General features: G+C 55.4%; 7 protein-coding genes across 7 annotated transcripts; 3 read left to right on the forward strand and 4 right to left on the reverse strand.

Moving 5' to 3' along the window:
* Positions 1–313: 313 nt before the first annotated feature.
* CC84DRAFT_1080222 (uncharacterized protein) lies at positions 314–1,338 on the forward strand (the record flags this gene model as incomplete). The annotated part of the gene is made up of 2 exons (XM_018173883.1): positions 314–686; positions 749–1,338. 2 exons carry the CDS (start codon positions 314–316, stop codon positions 1,336–1,338), a joined length of 963 nt encoding a protein of 320 aa, XP_018043379.1.
* A 268-nt stretch (positions 1,339–1,606) lies between these two features.
* CC84DRAFT_1171638 (carbon-nitrogen hydrolase) lies at positions 1,607–2,756 on the reverse strand (the record flags this gene model as incomplete). The annotated part of the gene is made up of 3 exons (XM_018179921.1): positions 1,607–1,702; positions 1,751–2,500; positions 2,739–2,756. 3 exons carry the CDS (start codon positions 2,754–2,756, stop codon positions 1,607–1,609), a joined length of 864 nt encoding a protein of 287 aa, XP_018043380.1.
* A 521-nt stretch (positions 2,757–3,277) lies between these two features.
* CC84DRAFT_1160261 (uncharacterized protein) lies at positions 3,278–6,543 on the forward strand. Its single transcript, XM_018177457.1, has 3 exons — positions 3,278–3,809; positions 3,865–5,090; positions 5,143–6,543. The coding sequence occupies exons 1-3, from the start codon at positions 3,635–3,637 to the stop codon at positions 6,364–6,366; spliced, it is 2,625 nt and encodes an 874-aa protein (XP_018043381.1). The 5' UTR covers positions 3,278–3,634; the 3' UTR covers positions 6,367–6,543.
* Positions 6,544–7,376: 833 nt separating this feature from the next.
* CC84DRAFT_1078143 (SET domain-containing protein) lies at positions 7,377–8,417 on the reverse strand (the record flags this gene model as incomplete). Its single annotated transcript, XM_018173788.1, has 1 exon — positions 7,377–8,417. One exon carries the CDS (start codon positions 8,415–8,417, stop codon positions 7,377–7,379), a length of 1,041 nt encoding a protein of 346 aa, XP_018043382.1.
* Positions 8,418–9,980: 1,563 nt separating this feature from the next.
* CC84DRAFT_1160264 (uncharacterized protein) lies at positions 9,981–10,680 on the reverse strand. The gene has a single exon (XM_018177458.1). It carries the CDS (start codon positions 10,501–10,503, stop codon positions 10,291–10,293), a length of 213 nt encoding a protein of 70 aa, XP_018043383.1. The 5' UTR covers positions 10,504–10,680; the 3' UTR covers positions 9,981–10,290.
* A 150-nt stretch (positions 10,681–10,830) lies between these two features.
* Positions 10,831–11,984, forward strand: CC84DRAFT_1160265 (nucleolar protein NOP52 variant). Its single transcript, XM_018177459.1, has 2 exons — positions 10,831–11,150; positions 11,215–11,984. Exons 1-2 carry the CDS (start codon positions 10,991–10,993, stop codon positions 11,796–11,798), a joined length of 744 nt encoding a protein of 247 aa, XP_018043384.1. The 5' UTR covers positions 10,831–10,990; the 3' UTR covers positions 11,799–11,984.
* An 18-nt stretch (positions 11,985–12,002) lies between these two features.
* Positions 12,003–13,043, reverse strand: CC84DRAFT_1183506 (putative methyltransferase; the record flags this gene model as incomplete). The annotated part of the gene is made up of 3 exons (XM_018180690.1): positions 12,003–12,511; positions 12,597–12,841; positions 12,904–13,043. The coding sequence occupies 3 exons, from the start codon at positions 13,041–13,043 to the stop codon at positions 12,003–12,005; spliced, it is 894 nt and encodes a 297-aa protein (XP_018043385.1).
* Positions 13,044–13,265: the final 222 nt, after the last annotated feature.

The raw sequence follows: 13,265 nt of genomic DNA on the forward strand, positions 1-13,265 counted from the left end.
TCGGGGAACTGGAACAACGAATTCGAATTCGGTCCGCAATTCATTCGAAACATCGACGCCCGGCCGACAGCACACATTATAGATTCGAGACTTCGTCGCACAAGTTAGGCTGCTGCAACATTTGAGACGGACGACAGCGCGTGCGCAACTGCCCGACACAGACCAAGCTACACTGCAGCTTCCAACTCAATCCCATCTTCTTTTATACGAGCGTTCTGACTCCTGTGGGCTCAATCTATACGCTGAACAGTACTTTACAGTATAGTGATCCACAGTAAAGAGCAAGGGGCCCATTCAGCACACCATACCTACGATGGGCGCTACCTCCAAACTCATATTATTCCCAGCTGAGCTGATCCTCGAGATTATCGAGCGACTACCCTTCGGAGACGGCAGCACAGTCTCCAACCTAGCCAGAACGCATTCAAGACTTCAAACCATCCTCTCCTCGTACGAACAGTCTCTTGCGTACAGCTTTGCGCGCAAGGAGCTCAGGCACGCTCCTGTCGACTTTCCGACCAAGCAGCAAGGATTCAGGTGGATGCAGAGCTGCGTCAAGCGCTACGACTGTGTAGACGATCTCATGGCGATGCTTGTCAGCGAGCACAACGTGTTCCCCGTGCGCAAGCACAACATGGGCTTGGTCAACACCGGACTGCTCCTACTGTATCACCTTCAATCATTCGGTAAGCTCGCTTTTCAACGCTTTATACAGCCTTCATTTGTAGAAGCTGCTAAGCACGTTTAGAATCACACCCCGCAAAGCTCGCCTTCTTAAAGACTCTACCAAAAGACCCGCTAACGGCAATGTACCTCGCCGTGCACCACGCCACCCTGACCGCCCGTTACCACGGCGAAGGCATCATCCACCAGCGCACGTACGGCCGCTTCATGGACGCCAATACCATCGCCCTCCGCTCAGACATCGAGTTCTGCTTCGCGGAAGCCAGTCTGCAACTCGGACCTGCCTTCATCCAGTCTTCTCTCCTCCCAACGGATCCGCCAGCCACCTCCCTGTCCGCAGAAGTTACACTCCTCAACTTCTACCACGACCACGCGATCCACGACTGGTTCTTGGAATCTGTGCTGGAGGGCATGGAGGGCATCGGCATGCTGCCCATCACGCAGGGCCCGAGGAAGGGGACCAAGGAAAAGAGTCTTTGGACGACGTTGTTGGAGCGCGTGGCTGGGCTCATGGAGTGTCCGCTGGAGAATGTGAGGGGGGCGGTTGAGGAGGATGCGGCGCCGCATAATCATGGGTTGGCTTGGCTGGACCTGGAGGGGAAAGCGGCGTTGATGAAGGGGGAGGATGTTGTGCCTAGGCTTGTGGAGGCGTGAGTCGTTCGGTTGGCGGACGGCGTTTTGCAGGGTGGGTAGGTCTGAGATGGCGCGGTAACGCTGTTTGTTTGCGCTTCACGAGATGTGCATACGACGGGGCGGATGTCGGAGTAGAGAGTCGGCCGCTGGAGAAGACGGAGGTCGAGATGCAGATATTTCTTCATGTACAGCGAGTCGGGTGCGTTGGGTAGCAGGGCGCCACCCACCTAGTGTTGTTGATCTTCCTTCATACACAAATTTACCAATTCCCTTCCCCGACTATCCATTCTCACGCAATCTCCGGATACACATCCGTCCTCCTCAACAGCGGCACCTCCCTCCTCGTCTTCTCCAAATACTCGAGATCAATCTCCGCCAACGCAATCTAACACTGTCAGCACTCCGTCGCCCAAACCCACATCAAATAACTCACCTCCCCCTCATCCAGCCCCCTCCCTTTGTCGTCGTCCTCGCCCCCGAGCTCCGCAACGACCCTCCCCCACGGATCCACAATCATCCCATGCCCATAGCTCCGCCTCGTCTTCTCTTCGTTGTGAAAGCCCACCTGCGCCGCCGCCACGACGTAGCTCTGCGTCTCGATTGCGCGCGCCCGGAGGAGAGTTTCCCAGTGCGCTTTCCCCGTCGGCACGGTGAAGGCGGAGGGGTACGTCAAGATGTGGGCGCCGCGGTGCCGCAGCGCGAGGCTGGGCTCGGGGAACCGCAGGTCGAAGCAGATGAGCATGCCTACCTTGCCCAGGGGCGTGTCAACGGGGTCCTCGATTCTGGGCCCGCGCTCCACGCTGTTCGATTCCTTCAGGATCGGTCCGTCCTTGATTTCCACGTCAAAGAGGTGGAGCTTCTGGTAGCGGTGCGCTATCTCGCCGTCGCCGTCGATCCAGAGCAACGTGTTTTTTACTTTGTCGCCGGAAGTGCTGGGCTCGTGGATGCCGACGGAGAGGGGGAGGCGGTGCGATTTTGCTGCCGCGCGGAGGCCCAGGACGAAGGGGGAGGTCTCGACGGACCGGGCTAGTGAGACGGTCTCGGAGGCGGACGAAGCTATGTAGTCGGCTGCTTCGGGGAGGAAGAGGGCCGCGGCGCCGGCGGCGGAGGCGCGGCGAATGAGAGAAGTGCATTGGGACAGGTTGTGTGTCATGGAGGCTGTGGAGCAGATTTGGCCGATTGCCTGGGGGCGTGTTAGTATGCATTTGTATTTGGGGTTGCGGATCCTTTTGGTAGGAAGGGCATAAGAGGAAGGTCCAGCATTGAAATGAACGTGGGTGAAAAGACGTAATCAGAGGAACAGTAGTTCAAAATAACTTAGAGTAAGATGGAAGTCAGTGAGCGATGACTGTCCTAAGAGTGTGCGAAGTCACCCCGATTGAATGCCTCCGTCACGCCGGAAGGGACAACGACATCATTACCTGATCGTATGGAGACATTCAGAGTGCATATGCATTCCAACTAAGTAGAAGACATGGAAAACGAGGCAAATTTATGAAAACAAGTCAAGATGACAGACTCGGAATAAATACTCGGCTCAAGTGCTTTGATGCCAATGGTGATGCAGGATGAGACGGCCTCTGGAGCAAAGAGTGATACCACAGAGGAAAGCATGGTTCGTAACTCACTGCTAGAGGCATCTTGGCTAGCCTCATATGGCCAGGTGCGGCGGTCCGGATGTGTCGCGTGTGGTGAGTACAAGCTGGGGTGAACTACTGGGGATCCACGGCGTGATGGAGTACCAAACGCCGACTAACCTAATCGGTCATCTGCGTCGCGCACCATGACAACTGTGTTTCTCCTGGAGCGTACAGTTATGGAGGAAGCATAGATGCAGGCACCCAGTTAAGATGGAACAATTCGTCTCCCGCTTCCCAGCAACGGAAGCCGGAAGCTGGTTCCGCAATGCGGTGGTCCAAGACCCTGGCAGTTCGTAGCTCAGACCCGCGTCGGCGGATCAGCAACATTGTTTCCACCTGGCCAGAGACGCCTTGCAGCCCACTGCGCCTGCGCCTCGTACACAACCCACCGCATCTCTCAGCTGATCGCCCCAATTGTGCCGCCGCATCCAGATTAGCGGACCGGGCGACGTACAAGCCCGAAGGACGACAGTGCGTACGCGTACACGACGCAGCACCGCAACCCCACTGCACCCTCGCGTTCCCAGGTGCAACTACACGACGCTCCCGATCTGGCCTCTCGCGCGCCCGAACGATGAATGGCCCCAGGCGAAAGACGCCCCGCTGGTGATTGCTGCTAAGGCCTCTGAACACGTACACTCGTCTGCGACGACCGCACACACAAAGAAGACAGGCCGATGGCGCAGCGCAAGGGAGGCTGGGGCTCGTTCCTGGGCAGCGCCGTGTCGGGCCTCGAGTCGCGGCTGGACAGCATCCTCACCGACGACGACCAGGCAAGCGCGAAGTCGAGGGCAGCCGAGGCGGCGGCCAAGCTGGAGGCGGCCGAGAAGCAGCGCTTGCAGGTCGACCAAGGTACGTGGAGAGAGCGCATGGCACCGTGGCGGGGAGCAGATGCTGACCGCACAAGTGTCCCGTAGCTCCTCACGGAGCCGGCCCAACTCGCGGCTGCAGGACCGCCTCGCAAAGGCCGTCAACAAGGGCAAAGAAGGCGCCGACTCGCGGCCGTCGTCGGACCTGGGATCGCGCCCAGAGAGCCCTGCCCTGAAGAACCCCTCCATCGACGCACCCAGGACGAGCTTAGACTCGAGGACATCCGAGGCTGTGCCACCAGAGATCCCGCTCGACAGCAAGCCTGAGCTCCCAAAAGTCGACCACCCAGCGGCCGGCCCGTCGCCGCGGCCCTCGGTCGACACGACGCCCGTCTCTCCTCGAGCGTCGTCGGTCGTCTCCGAGCAGCCCCCGTCGACACCCGCCCCCACCATGGCCATACCTGCGATTCTGACTCCGCAGGCCTCGTCTCCCCGCCAATCCGTCGACAGCTCGCGGTCCCGCCCCTCCATCGAGATACCAACCCCCGCAGAACCCACTGCAGCGTCTCAAGACCCCGAAACGCTCCAGGTCGAGTTGTCTGCGCTGCAAACCGCGCATGATGAGATGCTCCGCGAGCATCGTGAAGAGCTCAATGCCCACCTGGAACGCATCGACGCCCTGCAATCGAAGCTCACCTATCTGTCGCAACAGCTCGCCTCCTCTGCCAAAGCCTCGGACTCCGGAGCCACGCCGGCGGACAAGAAACTGGCGGAGAAGGATGCACAGATAGCGGCGCTCATGGAAGAGGGGCAGAAGCTGTCCAAGACGGAAATGAAGCACATGACGACCATTAAGAAGATGCGAGCGAAAGCATTAGAAACAGACAAGGATATGACAAATCTCAAACAGCGACTGTCCAAAGCTGAAAGGGCAATTGCGGAGCAGACGGACAGGGCCAAGCGCGCCGAGGCTGCTGAGAAGGCAGCGCAGGACAAGCTCAAAGTGGTGGCCAAGATCGAGAAAGACATTGAGTTGATACGGTCGGAACGCGAAGAGGCTGGTCTCACCATAGCGGAGTTGAGGAGACAGCTAAACGACGCATTGGCGAGGGCCGAGGATGCAGAAAAGCGCGCTCAGACCGGAGCTTTGGAAGCCGAGAAGCGAGCTACAGCATCGTTGCAGGAAGATATCGAGAACCTGCGCATCGAGAAGAAGCTCGCAGAGGACCGCGCCAAGAAAGACCTGCAAGAGGCGAGAGACGAAGCGACGAGGCAACAGGAAAGGGCTAACGTCTCTGAATTGGAGCTGCGTGGTGAAATTGCTGTAGGCCTTGATCAGATCGGTTTGATTTCATCCAAACTGACATTCTCTGCAGAACCTCGAGTCCAAACTCGAACTCCTCCGAAGCCGCTCCGAGGAAGTCTCGTCTTCGGCATCCGGCGATTCTCAGGCCAAGCTGCTCCGCCAGATCGAAACCCTCCAAACCCAGTACGCCCTCGCTTCCGAAAATTGGCAGGGTATCGAGGGAACCCTCACCTCCCGTGTTGCAGCCCTAGAGAAGGACCGGGACGAAACAGCAAAGCGTGAAACCGACGTTCGCCGAAAAGCTCGAGAGGTCAATTCCAAAGCACGTCGATTGGAGGATGAATTGGAGAGCATCAACGATCGTGCGCGAACACTGGAGCAGGACCTCACCGAACAGCGCAACTCAGCACAGAAGCTTCAAGCACGTTTGACGCAAGCAGAAACTGTGGCGCAGGATGCACGTGCCGACTTTGAACGCGAGAAGAAGATCATGGAAGCAGACTTCTCGCAACGGCTGGAGGAAGAGAAGAACAAATGGAGGATGGAGATGCAGTCCCAGGCAACACTCTCCGAAAACCATCTTAGGACTGACTCTCCTGGACCAAGCTTGCGAAGGCACTCCCCAGATCCTTTAGGCATATATGGCACGAATCGCCGAAACGTACTCCCACGCTCGATATCCCATGGTATGGAAACACCCATAGATCGCATGCTCGAAGAGGCACGCCGACCGTCTTCCTCTCGACAAAAGTCAACCTCGACTCATCCAAGGACGCCTGAGATTGGGTCGCCGCAACGGCAGGACTCATTCCCTTCCATCTCGTCCAACCTGATGAGCAATGGGCACAGTGTGTCCAACACCCCATCCATCCACACACCGTCCTTCGACGATGCCGGCTTCGACGCAAATTCCTCACCCCATCGCACAATCAACGACATGATCTCCGTTAGCACCGTCGGCGCCGGTCCCAGCGTCCAGCTCGTCGAGCGCCTCTCCACCGCTGTGCGCCGCCTGGAATCCGAGAAAGCCACCAACAAGGAAGAAATGGCGCGCCTCATCAGCCAGCGCGACGAAGCCAGAGAAGAAGTCGTCACGTTCATGCGAGAGCTCGACGAGAAGCGCGAACAAGGCGAAAAGGTCGAGCGCCTGGAAAAGGAAATGCAGGAGATGAACGAGCGGTACGAGAAGTGTCTCGAGATGCTGGGCGAGAAGTCGGAGAGGGTGGATGAGCTGGAGGAGGACCTGAAGGATGTGAAGAAGATGTATCGGGATCTGGTGAGCAGCAAATACTAAAGTACATCTACCGTGATGGGCGCGTGGGAAATATGCACGCGAATGTATGGTACTTGTTGGTATTAGCATATGGCGGTTTCTGGACTAGAGGGGATACCTTGGTGGGATCCATGGCTTTCTATCCATCGCGTATCCATCACACTCGCTTATTCTCTTGCACACCCGCCCAATTTATGACCTGGTTTCTGTGCTTGCACTTCAATCCATTTGGTCCAAATACAGGCTCGCGCATGAGGGAAAACGTTGGGAGACGTGGAGTGCGTGTACAAGGAGTGTGCCGATTGCGGATGGAGAAGAGACGTTTGCCCAACCATCATCATCGACACATCTCTCTGGCTGCAATTCGAAGTGCACAGCAATCAACCTGGGCTAGCTAACAAGGCATATCAAGGAATATCTACAGCCCGCCCTACAATCACATATACAGCGCTTTTATACCGCGACGCCAGCAGTACCAGGACTTACACTGCAAAGAGATATTGTAAAACTTCAGACAAGTTGATACTTACGTGACCTTTGACCGCCTGTACTGCGCGTTATCCTAATGCACAGGCTGAGGCGGCGCTGTCCGTATGCAACCCCTCTACATGCGACATGTAGGGGCGACTGAGGCTTGCAAAGGGTCACCGCTGTTTAGCGAACGGCTGCAGATGGTAGGAGTAGTTGCAGAAGATGTAGAGGTGCGAGAGTGACGCTAGAAGTACGCTTCGTGTATCTATGTAGAGAATGGAGTCAATCGACGAGTCCAATGCTAGGTTCGAATGTCGACATGCTGCAGTGCGAAACCCGTAAACTGGCTTCCCGCCTAGCCGAGAATGACTCTTCGAGCTCGCCCATGTCTTCTGATATAAAGTTCCCAGCGTCCGTGCCAACATCAAATATGCAGAGATGCAATTCTCAGCCCCCGTGGTGGAAGGCCTGAAGAACGGAAATGCTTGAGCCATCTCGAATATGCCGATTGGCATCCGTGAGCCACGATAACAACTGGCCTGCTTCTTATACATGCAAGCCTACTGCCACAACCACCTACGACATTTCTCCGCGCCGCACAGACACGGCACCGCGCCATCTGGCGGCTCCTCCTCCTCCCCCTCCCCCTCACCCTCACCCTCCTCTTTGTCCAGATAATCAAACGTCAGCTCCTCCCCCGCAGGGACATCGCGGATCGCGAAGAACGCGAGGTCGTAGATGCGGTTGTCGTGCTTATTGTAGGAGACGGTGTATTGCCTGCAATTCGGCGCGCAGCTGTGGTTCATGAACTTTGACGGGCCGCCCATGAATTCGCCATCGACGACGTAGATTTCTTCCTGGGCCAGGCCCTCGGACTCCTGGTGCTTGTCTAGGCTGTACAGGTACGAGGCTTTGAGCTGCCCGCCGGCTTGCTCGCGGCGTGTGGCTTCGGCGTCGGTGATGACTTCGCCGCGGTACGTGTCTATGAACTGGCCCACGAAGAGGTCTTCTTTGCAGCGCAGACCCCAGCCGCGGCCGCTGCCTGTCTTGAAGATCTCGAGCTCGACTTGTCGCCCGAATTGCACGTTTTTGTTGCGGCAGTAAGGCCCGCACCGGCAGTTGTCGTTGCATTCGTAGATTGGGTGGCGAGAGTCGAGGTAGAAGGGCACTAGGGTGCCGGTTCGCTGTCGCTTTGTGCCGTCTGTGAAGTAGGGAAATTTTTTCGGGAAGCCGAGTGTGGATCCGCCAGTTGCGAGGGCGTTTTCATATTTCTGCTTCATCTCCGCTGTTGTTATGCGGTTCACATCTACAGCCGCGTACTCGAGGCAGCCACACTTCTTCGTGTATTCACAACCTATATTCCGCCCCATGTGCGGTGAGCACTGTTGGCAACCTTCTTGAGTAGCTGAGTCTGCTCTAAAGACCCCTTCACGTAGGACGTACTCAGGGATGTATTGGAAACGAAGTGAAGGCGTGGTGTAATCGTGGACGTTGACCAGGTGGATCTTCTTGCCAGCAACCTTGGACAACCGCCGTATATACTCTGCGCGGATGAGTATATTCGCGGTCTCAATCTTAGACATCCTCGCGACGCGTAGCATGTCGTCAGTTGGGAGGCTCTGGACGTCTAGGAAAGCGATGCCATGGCTATGAGCCTACTTGCTGTCAACGCGCGGCACTTAGGCACACAATCAAGTAAATGTGGTGCTTACGCTTCGACAGAAGATGAATCCGTTCTCGTCCGTATCCAGCACTCCATTATAGACATTAACGGTCGCACCAGATGTCGGTCCGGTTGACACTGACGAGTTGGAAGGTGAGCGGGAAGCCGACCGTGTTCTGCTCTCAAGTCTAAGGCGACGGTCGTACGGTGAAGCTCGCCTCTCATGTTCTAGTCCGAGGTCTGGTGACTTCCGCTTCTTTGAGGGAGCTTTCGCACTGGACGTGAGGTTAGTGTTGGGTCTGAAGAGCATCTACCGGGTTTTCTTACTTTTCTCGAATGGTGATATAGTCCTGCACGAGTTCTAAGCATCTCGCCAGTTCTCGGATACCGTGCCAGCTCAACGGAGGTGCGGTCGAGTCTGACTTCCACCTCACGAGGAATTGCTCTTCCTACATCCGAATTAGCTTGCACAATCCCCTACAGAGAACATAAGGTACCCACCCGGTCCTCTATGCGGTTGCTCACGATCGAGTGAATCTAAATATAGGTTAGATACCTGCTGTTCTGCGGTGATGCCCAGAACGTGCAAGAACTACACACCTTGTCTACCCGAACGCGTCGAGTCGCTGGTCCGCCAATGGTAGGGATTACGACCATCGAGGGCATTGAGCCCTGTGCGCCACTGGTCAGCGACTTCCATTGAAGGATACTAGGATGCCGCGGTAGTTTTCGGTACTTTTAAGTAACGCTGCATCCGTATATAGTGGGTATATGTGGACGGCACGTACTAAACAGTTGGAAGACAACCTAGGCTGACTAGTAGCGGCCTAGAATGATGAATCAAACCTTAAAGTATTAGTCAGAATATCTAAACAGTATCAATATATACTCACAACAGGTTTTCCTCTTTTAAGAAGCTTATGCGAATTTCTAGGTAGTTTGTTCCCGTGTTGTTGAGCGCAAGTGTCTAGCGCGATGAGCTAGTGCACGGGCCAGGTCATTTAATACAGTCCTCGCTGAAATACTAGATTTAAGTGAAAGATAACCTGTTGCTTTAATTGATGCAAAGATCATCTCATTACCATTTACTCCCTTTAAGCTTACGTCTTACGTCCGACAGTTATATTGGATACGATCAAACTAGAAAGCTATCATTCCTGCGACAGAAGAACTTGCTGAAGGCTCAGCCATCGTTACTTGCTGCACGAATATGCGGTGAGCTTTGCCGAACAAACCAACCAAGTCAGTGTAAGAGAGGTGGCAATCTAAACGGAATCTTGAGTCTATATACATTAAAATGCAAGTCTCACACAACAGTGATTTCATTCACGGGTTTGGCCAAAGATTACACTACATACGCACAGTGTTCCACGCGTTAGCACGTGCAGATCATCAAAGTTTCCCAACCTGAACTTCCTTATCGATAACCGTGAGTCTTCTTCAACGTATGGAGTCCGTTTCCTACTCAATCGATGTCTCTTCACAAACTTACCTACTCTTTCTTCAACGCCCATCCATTCGGCGCGGTAACATCATTGATTGTATCTTCATCTAGTCCACTTATAGCGAAGATCTTTTGCAATATCTGGCTCTTTGCACCCGCATACTATTGACTATCCCCAAACCCCCGCCTTCCAAGCTCCTGCTTCACTTCTGCGTACTCTCTCAAGAGCTCGGGGTGATCTAGAAACGCTTTCCCCACCGTGATATATTCCAATTGGACGAAGCAGTAAGCATATCAAGATATAGAGCGCGCCGAAGATCGCCGTCTCCTATAGCTTGCTTGCGTTAGAATCAAAAGCGTGGGCCGATTACCGAAACGACGTGCGGTTGCCGGTCGGCTCGGGTGTTAATCCGTAGCCGTTGTAGGACAGTGCTGATGCAGCCATCGGGCAGTACTTTGGATCGATCACGATGCCGATGTCGATGATGGGCTTCTCAGCTAGGTCTGGAATCAACGTGCTTCCTACATGCTCGATGCTGCGGTACGGGACGTTCTGCAGAGCGGTCGCGAGGGAGGCCATGATGCGCGAGAAGTCATGCTGAGTCGTACTTCACGACAGCGAGGCGCATAACCATTCACGAGAGTGGTAAGAGAAGGCCTGGGTAGTGGGAGAGAGGGCTTAGCCGTGATATTTGATCATATAAGCCACGTGTACGCGTTAATCAGGGGGTATTATATGACGCGCAGTCTGCGATCGGCGTGTGGCCTGCTCAACGTTGAAGCAGCGTGAGAAAGTGTAAGGATATTCATTCACTTGCACGCCAGCGGCCGCACACAAGGAAATTGTATAAGTAGTTCGAGATAATAAAGCATCCTGGAATCTGATAGCTTGGTCCAACACGCAAGCACATGCAGATCGTCGAGCCCTGGGGCGTTCTACGAGTGAACTTGCTTATCGATAACCTTAAATTTTTGGATCGCGTCCCGTCCCGCGCAACTCTTGCAGCCAGCCCGATCGCAAAGCCCACTCCTCAAGCACCCCAGGCACGGAAACAAATCCACACACAATGGCAGACGACGCGCAAAGCAGCCCCTTCATCAAGCACCTTGCCTCGAGCGACAAGCGCACGCGCGACTCCGCCCTCGCCTCGCTCCGCGCATTCCTCTCGTCCCGCTCCGAAATCTCAGAGCTCGACCTGCTCAAGCTGTGGAAGGGTTTATTCTACTGTACGCACACAACACCCCTCAAAACCCCCATGCTGTTTCACTCCCGCTGACGAGATCAAACCAGGCTTGTGGATGCAAGACAAGCCCGCGCAGCAACAAGCCCTCTCCCGCTCCCTCGCCAGCCTCCCCTCAAGCTTAAAGGCACCCGTCGTGCTCCCCTTCCTCCGCGCCTTCTGGGCCACCATCGCCCGCGAGTGGACGAACATCGAGGCCCTCCGCCTGGATAAATACCTCTACCTCATCCGCCAGTACGTCAATGCGTCGTTCCGGTTTCTCGCGGCCAACAGCTGGGGGAATGAGGAGGGGATAAAGCAGCATGGCGAGATCATGGCGGAGTTCCCACTGAGTGCGCAGGACACGAAGATCCCGAATGGGCTGAGATTTCATGTGCTGGACGTGTGGGTTGATGAGCTGGAGAAGGTGGAGGGGGAGTGGCGTGTTGAGAAGAGGGGGGTGTTGGAGCAGCTGTGTGCACCCGTGGAGACGCTGGCGAAGGAGGGGAGGCTGAAGGTTGTGAGGAATGCGGCGAAGGAGACCCTTGGTGATGAGAGGCTGAGGGCGTGGAGAGGGCTGGTGGCGGAGGGGGGGAAGGAGGATGCGGATATGGAGGATGACGAGGAAGAGGAGTGGGGTGGGATTGAGGATTGAACGGGTGTGGTGCTGGAAAGGAGGGCATAGAAGTCATTCAAGCGCGGCGTTTGGGGGCGTATATCTTGCATTTGCATGCATATCAGGGTTCGGAAAAGTCTAGATACCAGGCTCTGGGGGCATTTACTCTGAACTGATCAAATGGAGTGTCCTCCATTCCCTATTAGTTGTATCATTTTACTCGTCGTGGTATCATCACGCCTCTCAATGCTCTCCCGGCCAAGCCGGATCCTCGATCCGCCTGAAGACAGCCACAAACTTCTCGCCGTTGTTTCTCGTTACCTTCTTGCTCTCTTCTGTCTCCGTGGACATGGTCGCTACACACTGTCCAACCACTCCCTCCTCCAACTCACTCCCCTCCACCCTCGCCCAGCTTGCATGCCCCGCAAAGTGCCCCACCATCCACTCATGTAAATCCCTGACGTCCGTAATCGTATACACGTACCCACCAGGCCTCACTACGTAGGCATACTCTGAGCACAGTGTGCTAGAGACAATGCGCGCCTTGTGCTTGCGCTGCTTGAAATGCGGGTCAGGGAAGCACAGGAAGATAGCGCGGAGTTGGTGTTTGCGGAAGAAGTTGGGTAGAAATTTCATCGTGTTGGCGCGCAGGCAGCCGATGTTTTGGTAGCCTTGGTTCTCTGCATTCTGTGATCGGAGTGCACGGATTTTCTCTTGCACGTACTCGGTTACTGAAATGCGGATCTCCATGCCTGTATTCCTCTCAATGTTAGCAGAGTGGTCGGGGCTCCACAATTCAAAGGGAGCAAATAGAGAATGAATGTGGGACGGTCGTACCGAGAGAAAGTGTGTCCGGGAACGTGGTGGAGAGCGCGAAGAGGAGTCCGCCAAAACCACAACCTATGTCTGCGATCTCGACGTCCTTCGTGATAGCTCTTGCTTCCCTCTGCTCTTCCTCGTGCGCAGCCTGGCCGTCTGCACGTGACTCATCGATCTCTTTCCCATCCTCGCCTTGCGCCGGCTTCTTGACAGCAAATGCAGGGTACAAGCTCGCCCAATCCATCTCAGCTGGGCTCTTTGGGCTATACGTTGTTAGTCAATGCCGTCTCTTCTCAGCAAGTAGGTATAGCAAAGCAAGTCGTACTAAGTCAACGCATGGTCTGAAAATGGATTGGCGTGAGCGCGCTGCCTGAAGAACTTCTTCTTTGGCAGAGCCCCATCGTCAGCTGCAAGGGACCTCTTGTATTCTTCGCGCTTCTGGCGTTTGGGGGGTTCTGCAGCCATCGTAGATCTGGAGTGTTGCTGGAGGTGAGCGCCCAAGGTCGTACGGTTGTGGTTGGCCAGCGGCTAGGTCGATAGAAGCGAAGCGAATGAAGGCTGTTGCGGGTCAAGCTTTTCGCTAGGTCCCAGAGCCTCGAAACCACGATTCACAACTGCGGAGAAGGCAATCCGGCCGCCGCGTGGAATGACGTAACAGACCTAACGCAACGCATTCACCTGAACGTT

This window comes from Paraphaeosphaeria sporulosa (assembly GCF_001642045.1).
Source record: "Paraphaeosphaeria sporulosa strain AP3s5-JAC2a unplaced genomic scaffold CC84scaffold_1, whole genome shotgun sequence".
Lineage (NCBI taxonomy): Eukaryota > Fungi > Ascomycota > Dothideomycetes > Pleosporales > Didymosphaeriaceae > Paraphaeosphaeria > Paraphaeosphaeria sporulosa.

What these genes read in the sequence shown, in the direction of transcription:
- CC84DRAFT_1160265 (XM_018177459.1), top strand. Translation starts at nt 10,991, where the DNA reads ATGGCAGACGACGCGCAAAGCAGCCCCTTCATCAAGCACCTTGCCTCG. An exon ending in GTGGAAGGGTTTATTCTACT is followed by an intron (nt 11,151 to 11,214) that starts GTACGCACACAA and finishes AGATCAAACCAG; the next exon opens with GCTTGTGGATGCAAGACAAG.
- CC84DRAFT_1160264 (XM_018177458.1), bottom strand. Translation starts at nt 10,503, where the DNA reads ATGGCCTCCCTCGCGACCGCTCTGCAGAACGTCCCGTACCGCAGCATC.
- CC84DRAFT_1160261 (XM_018177457.1), top strand. Translation starts at nt 3,635, where the DNA reads ATGGCGCAGCGCAAGGGAGGCTGGGGCTCGTTCCTGGGCAGCGCCGTG. An exon ending in GCGCTTGCAGGTCGACCAAG is followed by an intron (nt 3,810 to 3,864) that starts GTACGTGGAGAG and finishes TGACCGCACAAG; the next exon opens with TGTCCCGTAGCTCCTCACGG. An exon ending in AGCTGCGTGGTGAAATTGCT is followed by an intron (nt 5,091 to 5,142) that starts GTAGGCCTTGAT and finishes CATTCTCTGCAG; the next exon opens with AACCTCGAGTCCAAACTCGA.